Source organism: Heptranchias perlo, chromosome 19 (assembly GCF_035084215.1).
Source record: "Heptranchias perlo isolate sHepPer1 chromosome 19, sHepPer1.hap1, whole genome shotgun sequence".
Taxonomy (NCBI): domain Eukaryota; kingdom Metazoa; phylum Chordata; class Chondrichthyes; order Hexanchiformes; family Hexanchidae; genus Heptranchias; species Heptranchias perlo.
Window position 1 is genome coordinate 33,002,088 of NC_090343.1, and position 11,394 is coordinate 33,013,481.

General features: G+C 40.7%; 1 protein-coding gene across 1 annotated transcript in view; it reads right to left on the reverse strand.

Annotated features, from left to right (window-relative positions):
* LOC137335296 (probable phospholipid-transporting ATPase IIA) overlaps positions 1–10,928 on the reverse strand; it is a 128,272-nt gene extending 117,344 nt beyond the window's left edge. The window contains exon 1 of the mRNA XM_068000601.1: positions 10,624–10,928. Coding sequence (XP_067856702.1) covers positions 10,624–10,691 — 68 coding nt within the window. The 5' untranslated portion in view covers positions 10,692–10,928. The remainder of the gene's footprint in view (positions 1–10,623) is intronic.
* Positions 10,929–11,394: the final 466 nt, after the last annotated feature.

Below are 11,394 nucleotides of genomic sequence, written 5' to 3' on the forward strand. Positions count from 1 at the left end.
CATCTCCCCTTGACATTCAACGGCATTACCAACGCTGAATCCCCCACCATCAACATCCTGGGGGTCACCATTGACCAGAAACTTAACTGGACCAGCCATATAAATACTGTGGCCACAAAAGGAGGTCAGAGGCTGGGTATTCTGCGGCGAGTGACTCACCTCCTGACTCCCCAAAGCCTTTCCACCATCTACAAGGCACAAGTCAGGAGTGTGATGGAATACTCTCCACTTGCCTGGATGAGTGCAGCTCCAACAACACTCAAGAAGCTCGACACCATCCAGGACAAAGCAGCCCGCTTGATTGGCACCCCATCCACCACCCTAAACATTTACTCCCTTCACCACCGGCGTACTGTGGCTGCAGTGTGTACCATTCACAGGCTGCACTGCAGTAACTCATCAAGGCTTCTTCGACAGCACCTCCCAAACCCGCGACCTCTACCACCTAGAAGGACAAGAGCAGCAGGTACATGGGAACAACACCACCTGCACGTTCCCCTCCAAGTCACACAGCATCCCGACTTGGAAATATATCGCCGTTACTTCATCGTCGCTGGGTCAAAATCCTGGAACTCCCTTCCTAACAGCACTGTGGGAGAACCTTCACCACACGGACTGCAGTGGTTCAAGAAGGCGGCTCACCACCACCTTCTCAAGGGCAATTAGGGATGGGCAATAAATGCCAGCCTCGCCAGCGATGCCCACATCCCATGAACGAATAAAAAAAATTGGATAGCTCTTTCAAAGAGCCAGCAGAGACACAATAGGCCAAATGGCCTCCTTCTGTGCTGTACCATACTATGATACTAAGCCACTGGCCTCGGTAGGATGGCCCTAGCTTGACATGCTATAAGTTTACTGGTGCTCTGTGTCAGTAATTTGCACAGTTTTACTTGATTGAACTCCAGTGAAACTGTTACACACACTTGAGGGTTCATAAGCCTTGCTTCCTGCCAACCTACACCCAAGTTCTCATATTTACATAAAGAATACATCCCTAGAGGACACATGCACTCAATGTGAAACTCCAATGATGTGGTTTTATTAGCAGTTTCATTTGGACACTCTTATAAATATGATATTTACGTGTTGTGTTTGATATCTTTGTGTTTGCTATCTGTCTGACGAGAATAAAAAAAAGTTAGAAAGGTGTTCAAGCAAAAAAATAAAAAAAAATAAAAGTTTTGTGTCATTTGCAAATTTTAAAATTGCGCCCTGCACACCCAAGTCCAAGTCATTAATATATATCAAAAAAGCAGCGGTCCCAGCACTGACCCCTGGGGACCACCGCTGTATATCTCCCTCCAGTCCGAAAAGTTCACCACTACTCTCTGTTTCCTGTCACTTAAGTCAATTTCATATCCACGCTGCCAATGCCCTGTTTATTTCATGGACTTCAATTTTGCTGACAAGCCTATTACGTGGCACTTTATCAAACGTCCTTTGAAAGTCCATTTTCACCACATCAACTGCACTGCCCTCATCAACCCTCTCTGTTACCTCAACAAAAAACGCAATCAAGTTAGTTAAACATGATTTGCCTTTAACAAATCCGTGCTGGCTTTCCTTTATTAATCCACGTTCATCCAAGTGACTATTAATTTTGTCCCAGATTATCGTTAATAAAAGCTTCCCCACCACTGAGGTTAAACTGACAGGCCTGCAGTTGCCGGGTTTATCCTTACACCCTTTTTTGAACAAGGGTATAACATTTGCAATTCTCCAGTCCTTTGACACCACCCTCTTATCTAAAGAGGATTGGAAGATTATGACCAGCACCTCTACAATTTTCACCCTTATTTCCCTCAGCAGCCTAGGATGCATCCCATCCAGACCGGGTGACTTATCTACTTTAAGCATAGCCAGCCTTTCTAGTACCTCCTCTTTATCAATTTTCACTCTATCCAGTATCTCAACGACCTCCCCTTTTACTGTGACTTTGGCAGCATCATCTTCTTTGGTAAAGACAGATGCAAAGTATTCATTTCGTACCTCAGCCATGCCCTCTGCCTCCATGCGTAGATCTCCTTTTTGGTTCCTAATCGGCCCCACCCCTCCTCTTACTACCCAATTGCTATTTATATGCCTATAGAAGACTTTTGGATTCCCTTTTATGTTAGCCGTCATTCTATTCTCATATTCCCTCATTTCCTTTTTCACTTCTCTTTACTTTCTATATTCAGCCTGGTTCTCACTTGTATTATCAACCTGACGTCTGTCGTAAGCTCCCATTTCCTGCTTCACCTTATTCTCTGTCTCTTCGTCACCCAGGGAGCTTTGGTTGCCCTACCTTTCCCCCTCGTGGGAATGTACCTAGACTGTACCCGAACCATCTCCTCTTTAAAGGCTGCCCATTGTTCGATTACAGTTTTGCCTGCAATCTTTAATTCCCATTTACCCGGGCCAGATCCATTCTAAACACATTGAAATTGGCCCTCCTCCAAATAAAGTATTTTTACTCTAGATTGCTCCTTGTCCTTTTCCATAACTAATCTAAACCTTATGATACTATGGCTTGGTCCCATGGACAACTCAACTCCAGGTCTCCGTTTTGAAATTGGGAAAGGAAGGGCAGCTATTTTAGAACCAAATGAGATAAAATACAGAAATGTCCCTATTTTGTCATGTTATGAGGAAAAATTTTAAAAACTGTATTCTTTAGCCTTGAAAGCGGGTGAACGAGGGAGAACTTTTTAAAGGCACCCTGTATATAAAAGATACGAAGTCCAATAGAAAATATTAACCCAGAGCTATTTTTAGTTGAACCACATCTGCAGGACAAAGGAAAACAGGTACAAACTGGTAAAAGGTAGGTTCAGGACTGATGTCCGGAAACACTTCAAAGAATTATTGATACTTGGAAAGGCCTTCTAGTTAGGATAGTGGAGGCAAAAACTCAGGAACCATTCAAGAGGCAGTTAAGTGCTGTAATAAGGGCACCATAAATGTATACGGAAGGGTGAACTAGATGCACCTAATGGTAGTGAAAAACATAGTAACACAATAATATTTTGGGCAGACAAACATTGGTCTATCGAGCCTCCTCTTCCAAACCATTAGTTTCTTTACTGGGAGTCAGAAAATAATAGCCTTGTATCCCTTCACTTAACAGGAATTCAGCCACTTCTTTTTTAAAATCTGGCATGGCTTTATGTTCTATAACTCCATTGATAATCCATTCACAATTCTACTCTCTAATTAAAAAAGAACTGCCTAAATTCCCTACATTCTGACAACTACTGTGGCCCTTAGTTCTCAAATCCTTTGCCTGACAGAAAAACTTCCCATAAGAAGCCCCCCCTCAGCTATCTCTTCTCCAGAATGTAGTTCCATATTAGACAATCTTTCTCCATAACTCATCCCTGTAAGCTCAGGAATCAGCCTCAATCATCTTCTGGGCCTCATCTAATAAATCTACATCTTTCCTGTAATATGGAGACCAAAACTGAACACAGTACTTCAGACATGGCCTTACAGAAGGCCAAATAAAATTTCAACATGACCTTTTTAGACTCAGTTATAGACTTAGCTATGCATGCCAAAATGTTATTTATTTATTCAGTATCTGTTAATACACTGAATCAATGGTTTTCATGATTTACCTACCAAAACTTTCAGATCATTTTCTAGCTCAATGACCTCAAGCACATTGACAATTAATATGTAATCTAAATTCTTGCTTTTTCTACTTACTCTCATTACTTTATGCTTATTGGTGTTGAACTTCATCTGCCATGCTTCTGCTCATTGATCGAGCCTGTCCAGATCCCAGCGGACATTCACATATCAGTTAGCACCATTGGCTATTGCGCACAATCTGATGCCATCCGCAAACTCAGACGCCATGGACAATATTCATCCTGTAAGTCACTTAAAAAAAAATTTATAACCCTAACATCACTCCCTGTGGTATTCTACTGGTAACCAGCTTCAATTCTGGCACTTCCCAACACATCACCACCTTTGGCTGTCTACCTTTCAGCCACGTACCAATCCAACATAACACTTTGCCATCTATTCTGTAGGCATTCACTTTATGAATTGTTTTGTTATGTGGGTTAATATCAAATGCTTTCCTCCAGGGCATGAAGGGAGTAGAAATGGAAGAGAAAGAGGACAAACCTTGCAGTTTTTGTTCCAGCTTCTCCTAATGCTGTTTGTGCAAACAAGGCAGTTTCCATAAGCTGGCCCTCACCTCTTATGAATCGAAACTTGTACACCTTTTACGTGGATCAATCATCATGTCGCAAGATTAATAATTACTAACTTCTTGAGTTACAAAGCAGAAAAACACACCAGCAAAAAAAAGACAGAGATACCCACCATACTCTCCTGATCGTCACTCTGACAGCTACTTCAGGCTACGCTACAAATTATATTTATTGGAAGGTGTAAACTCATACAGAACCAAAATAAATCAGCAGGCAAATAGCAATACAGTACTTAACTTTTACTGTTACAGCAAACCATTTGCTGAAACCAAAACAACAAGATGATTTGAATTCACACAGTAATTTTAAAGTCCTTAGACAGAGTCTTTTTAAAAGATTCTGTTTGGAGCATGCCTTTGCCCTTATGGAATTGCCTCACAGCAGTTATGTGCAGCTTAATAGTTGAAACAATCAAACAAGATGTGGGGAAAGACTGTAGTTGACATACTTCATCCAGGCAGCTTCTGACCTCAGATCATAAGCAAACATTTCAAAATGCACATGTCTTTGAAGAAAATCCAAATTTTCTCTCAGCGAACTGGTAATCAATATTAATTATATTCATCGTACGGGTAGATGGGAAATGAAAAGTTAACGGCTTTATTTATTAGCTGAGGAATTCCTTTTCACGTCTGACATGCCACCCTCTCCCCTATGAAACAAGATGCGTTAGCAAGCTATCGCATACTATCAAATGTTGCACAGACCGGATAGAATTTCTGTGCCACTAACATGAAATGCGTCCAGACAGATTTGTAAGTTTGATTCATCTATCTGCTCTCAAAACAAGCACAAAGGAAATCTTAATCAGAAACAGCAACTGCTCCAATTTTAAAAATCCCAAATCATTGTCCTAGCTAAAATGCATCTGAAAAGACATTTTATAACATAATGCAGGACATAGCCCATGTCTGTTCAAACAAGCCAGTCTACAAAATTTAGGATGCAACAAAGTACTCTGAATATTCTCTTTTCTCTGTGCTATTTAACAAGCACTTTTCTTCTTTTAAGTGTTGTAACATACTTCCATTAGGGAACACTTTCCCAAGCAGAGATTTAAAATCAATCAACCTTAATTTTTTTTTAAATGGATTAATTTGAATGAATATTTTAACAATAAATTTGAAACAAAGTCGATGTTCTGTAAGTGTACATACTGCATGTCTAAACTGGTTGGTTATTTCATAACAGAATTCTATTCCTGTTCATTTAGGCGATGCCTCGTCTCATTTCACCTACACCAACTCAGGCAGCCATGCTACCTCATGGTATGTCCATAAACTAGCTGAACAAGTCAACATTCAGTATTCACAGAAAGTACAAATAGACCATATACATTTTTTATTTTCCCTATTCCTGAAAAGGACCCAGAATCCAATTATATTAATTACATATTAAGAGTAATTGAAGCCTATTCTGGGATAGTTCAATTTACTGAACTGATGAGCAATGTTCCCACTGCCATACTGTCATCTCTGGAGATGCCCCCTCCCCCCCGTCCACCCCCACAAGGATCCATTTTTGGCCCTTCTCATTTGGTCTTCCTCATTTGCATGTGTTTCTATGTTAAAGGTGCTTTATAAATGAGGTTCTTGTTACCTGGATCCTCAATAACAGACTAAAAGAATGTTAACATCATGAGTGGACTGGGTAATGTCAAGACTCCTGTTGAATTGTAATTACACTGCTGTACACAAGTCTAGGTCTGTTAGAATCACAGAAAGGTCACAGCACGGAAGGCAGCCATTTGGCCCATTCAGTACACGCCAGCTCTATGCAAGAGCAATCCAGCTAGTCCCACTCCTCCACCCTTTCCCCGTAGTCCTACAATTTTTTTCCTTTCAAGTACTTATCCAGTTCCCTTTTGAAGGCCACAATTGAATCTGCCTCCACCACCCTCTCGGGCAGTGCATTCCAGATCCTAACCATTCACTGTGTAAAAAAGTTTTTCCTCACGTCACCTTTGGTTCTTTTGCCAATCACCTTAAATCTATGTCCTCTGGTCCTTGACCCTTCCATCAGTGGGAACAGTTTCTCTCTATCCACTCTGTCTCGACCCTTCATGATTTTGTTCATCTGTTTATGAAACCCAACCTACTGCTACCTTTCCAAGAAGCGCACAGCTCACCTCCAGTTGATGCACATTTAGGATAGTCTATGACATCCATTTGGATTCCACATAATGATCAACTATAGTTACTGTGGAGAATTTGGAATTAATGAAGGCGACTCCACAGTCACCAAATCATAACAGATATCAAATTCTAACATTGGGTCTACATTTGAAACTTTAAACTATGTTTTCTCTTGCTGGCAGATCTGGTGTGTAAGTTCAGCATTTTCTGTTTTTATTTCAGATGTATTCATTTCAGGGGAACAGGGAGCAATTTCAGTAATTTAATAAACACAATATAAATGAAAAGTCCTCTTCATTCAAATGCATTTACTTCAAACTATCTGATATGACTTACATTGCTGGGCCTCAATACACTGACCACTTTTTTTCCCTCTTACCCACTATATTAATGGAACTTGTGTGTTGCCATTTTGAGAAGCTCTGATTTTGGCATTTGCAATTTCAAGTTGCCTGAAGCTCAGCAATGTATTTCTGTATTGAAATTATTTGAAAGTCTCACCTTTCCCACTAAGCATGACAGCGCCAAGAATGTAAGTTGCAAGACAGTTAAGCAATAACATCCATTACAACTGAACCTCAATGAAAATTTAAAATGAAAGCCCAACTTGAAGGTTCCAGAAAGAGCCTCAATCTTGCACTTGCAACTATAAAAAGAGAGATGCACTGAAATACTGAGGTCCACATCAATGATAGAGAATTCCTGAGTCTCACCAATCTAGACTTTCACACCCAGCAAGTTCCTTATGGTAAGTGTTAAAAAGCAGCTCATATCACATCAAATCACCATGCACTATAAAACAAATGCTGGATGCAATCCCTTCTCATGTACTTAAAAGGCGGTATGTCATCTAGAATAATTCTTTCACAATTCAATTTATTAAAAAATAGTATTGCCAAATCCAACCGCATCAACTGCTCTATATGCTTAGAGGCCGGCCATGATTGGCCCACAGGACAGTCTAGTTTACAGACCTGAAGATCCTTTTAACATAGCAACATCATAAAACAGATTTGTGCTGCAAGAGAGCAAGAAACATGATTTAAATAATGTAGACCACAATTCTGAACTCAATATGTCCTCCCATATAATAAAACTTTTTTGTACATCACATTATCCCCCTGATGTTGCCATTTACAGCTCCTCTAAACCCATCTTTTGTTTCTTTACTTCTCCCATTATTACCCTCCTTGCCTTGCATCATCTTCCCTTTTGTCATTTAATCACCTCTGCCCTCCACCCTATCAGAGACCTTCCACTTTGTTCTTTCCTCTCCCCACCCCATTTTCCCTGACTCTGTACTTGCTTAAAAACTGCTTAATTTTCAACTTCTTCCAGTTCTAACGAAGGGTTATCGACCTGAAACATTAACTCTTTCTTTCTCCAGTCGCCTGACTTGCTGAGTATTTCCAGCAATTTCTGTTTTTATTTCAGATTTCCAGCATCTGCGGTATTTTGCTTTTGATCCCCCTTTGTTTTCCATTCTGTTTCTCGTGTACAAATATAAATATAAACACACAAAGATAAAATACAGAAACAAGCTTCCTTACTTTTCCTTATATATTTTCCCTGCGCACAAGAATTAGTAGCTATTATAATACTGATAATATATCGGTTGCTCCCATCTGCTCCTCTTTTCTCAGTCTTTGTTTGTTGCTGATTTCCTTTTCGACCGTTTATTTTCTTGTACCTTCTGCATCTTTCCCATTCATCTTTTGTCTGCTAGCTTCTTCGCTTCTCAGTCCATTTCCCCTCCATTTTTTACACAAGCTCCACCCCAAATTCCCACCACCTGGTCCTAAAGATAAGTAGAGCACTTATATTGCAAAAAAAAGCCAGGATTATCATGGAAAACACACAGGATATCCTATTTGCATATATTCAAGAATTTCAGCACATACTTAAGACAGTTGCCATGAGTACTGAAAAGCCCTACGGATCAGGTAACTTCGGGAATTCCTTCCCCATGTCAGTTATTTTTCACAGGAGTTCCTATAGGTGATGTCAGCACTGAAACTCCAATCTAAAGCAGAATTTGATCATACAGAGCTAATTTTAACCACACTATTTTATATTGCCGTGAATGGAAATGGTTTTGTATCTTAATGGAAATTTTCATTAGTACTGACCTTCAGTGATCTCCTCTGAACAGATTTAAAGCACTAACAAATGCAATGACATTTTAAAAGCTATAATAATTACCTAAAAATGACAAGGGCTGAGCCCAAATACATAATTCTTAGAGAAAGCCTTTGTCTAGAAACAAAACTATTCACTTTGCAAGAAGCAACAACCACTTGTCAAAATCATTTCTCTATTTTTTTTCCAGCTCTGACCATTCACTCCCGTTTGACTGCACTTCCTTCTTACAAGCTGCATTAATTCCAACCTGAGTTTCAATTCACATCTATTCCCACCTAGCTACATCTCCAGTCCCAATTAGTTTTTATATTTTATAATTATATTTCCCTGGTGGGATTTATCAGACTACTGCTGCAAGCAGGTTTCGAAACTAGGTTTTAAGAGTGTGTCATGTCAGAACTTGAGCTGCAACCCAAAGAGGCAGGAATAAACCAATTGAAACTGCACATGACACAGTAGAGAAGTGTTCTCTTAAAAGGTCGAGGCATCACAAATGTTCTTATGTATACGAAACTGCTAATATCCCATGACAAAATTATTCAAACTTTTACTATGGAGATCAAAATAATACCTCATGGCACAAAGTGCCACTCTTTGCTTCTGGCTTTGATGGGTACGACACAGACCTAAAAAGTAACGGTTTACACAAGGCGTACAAAACTGGACATTCTTAAAAGTTGATATTGGTGAATATATTTTTGTTACGGCAATGAATGGCGCTAGAATGTACATTATAAACAAATACGTACTTTTAGCTCCTATCTACACATTGAAACAGAATAATGAGCTGACAACCTGCGGAACACTGCAGCTGCAGCAAAGATTATTGACATTTGTGTACAATTTGACAGGATGGCTCCAAACATGATCTGAAATCAATTTCGATGGTCTGGCTGGGCATTATACAAGAAGTCTATTGTTACTATTCAATCGTACTTTGAAGAGGTTTGCACGAAGCTCATTATTTTTGTATTGTATCAGAGTAGGGTTGAGCCCAGCATTTTGCGGGAGGAGGGGCAGGGGGGAGAGAAAGAGTAGAGACAGCAGACAGAAAAAGCAATATTCGCGATTTTGGAAGCGAGGGGAACACACGCTCCACCCTGAAACCAGTATAACAGCATCACTAGATCGCCAGAACACCGTGTCATCTCATGGGCTCCCCTCCCCGGAACTAAAAATAATCTTTCAACAGATCAGTTTCTCATCCTGGAATATGATGTAACTATCTAAACATAATAATACCCATGTCAAAAATATCATAACGTGTCTTGCCCCCCATTGATAGTGGTAGATATTTTTATTTGGTAGAACATCATTTCACATGTCAGCGATATTAATTCTCAGAACTGCCTGTGGATTCGTTGCCGTGTTTAGTAAAGGGTGTGCCATATTCAATGGCGTTAAATCAGGAAGAACCTGCCAGCATATCCTTCCCAGACTCCCACAACAAACAAACCACACAATGGTCGGCATCTGCAGCAAATAAAAACACCCCAACTCAAGTCACCTTTCCCTAGACTCAAATCTTGAATTCAACGCACATTTAAAACATTTTTTTTTTAAAAAAGCAATTTATATACAAATCGAAAAACAGAAATCTCTGCTGGTCGCCCTGCAAATTTTCTTCCCGGCGATAATTTACATGACAAAGAGGAGGAATCCGCGCTACGGGTGCGAGGAGCCTCGCGTTTCCACTCCTGTGTAATAAATAAATACACACAATGTTCCCCGGCTGCTTGCTTACGCATCTTGTTTTATTTTTAAAAATCGGAATCATAAATGGACCCATTTCAGCTCCCCCTCCCACATCAGGTCTGCCCGCCCGCTTCTCTCACATTTGTGTCAATGGAGCCAGCCCGGAAGAAGGTGAAGGGAGCGAGAGTGGGGAGAGAGAAAGCGAACAGTCACCGGCGCCGGGCACAGATTGGAGCATAATTAGAGAACTGCATCCTCCAGCACGACATACATCGCCAGCGCAGCATTTCAATAAAAGCAGGGAAGTGATACCCCCACCCCACCAAAAAAAAATCCTGATTTATCACAGAATTACATGTCCCTTAATCTAAAAACAAAACATGACAGCTAAAGCGAGTTAGTCGGGCTTCCAAGCAGTGCTGCTGTTCTTGGTCTCTTACCCGCTCCTCTGTTTGGAGTCATGCCATTTCTTGTGGCGGACAGGCTGCAGAGGGATACTATCCGACATGTTTGCTGGGTTGTGGTGCTCTCTCTCTCTCTCTGATACTGGGTGCTGCGCTCTGCTCTCTACCCAGCAGCCTCTCTCTCCTTGTTTATCAGCCTGCAGGATCTGCCCACGAGGGTCAAAGGTACAATGTGGGTACACCCATGGCAACGATTTGAAGGCATTTCATAGATAACAAGGGGCAATTACACACAGAAAACAGACCTGCCACGTGTCACTGATAAGTCGTGACAATTACTTTTGGTTTTAAAATTTTCCCCAATTTTCCGCCCTCCTACCCTGAGAGAACTGACTTTTGCTGGGATGTGAAGCTATTGATACTCAGTGAGTATTGGCAACCTAGTCTACTGTGCGGAGCATTACAGTTAAATCCACTCAGTCCTCATTCCAAGGTCGATATGCTCTTCCCGGCAAGGATTTTTGAATAGCTATCAGAATTGGGAACCAAGTTGTTCCCTGCCCTTGCTGAGGCCAATTCTAGCACCTCCTACCATTGTTCAAGCTTAGGATTTATTGATTGAAAACAGACCAATTTAGGATTGTCCTGCTCTAAGGCTTAGGACCACAACAGCCAGGAACTTTATTCACGTTTAATATCAGCGTAGTAGGAAGCTCACTTGTGAGTTAGAAGGTGTTGGGTTCAAACCCCACTTCAAGATAATTTAGGCTGACAATTTAATGCACTACTTACCGAATACTGCATTGT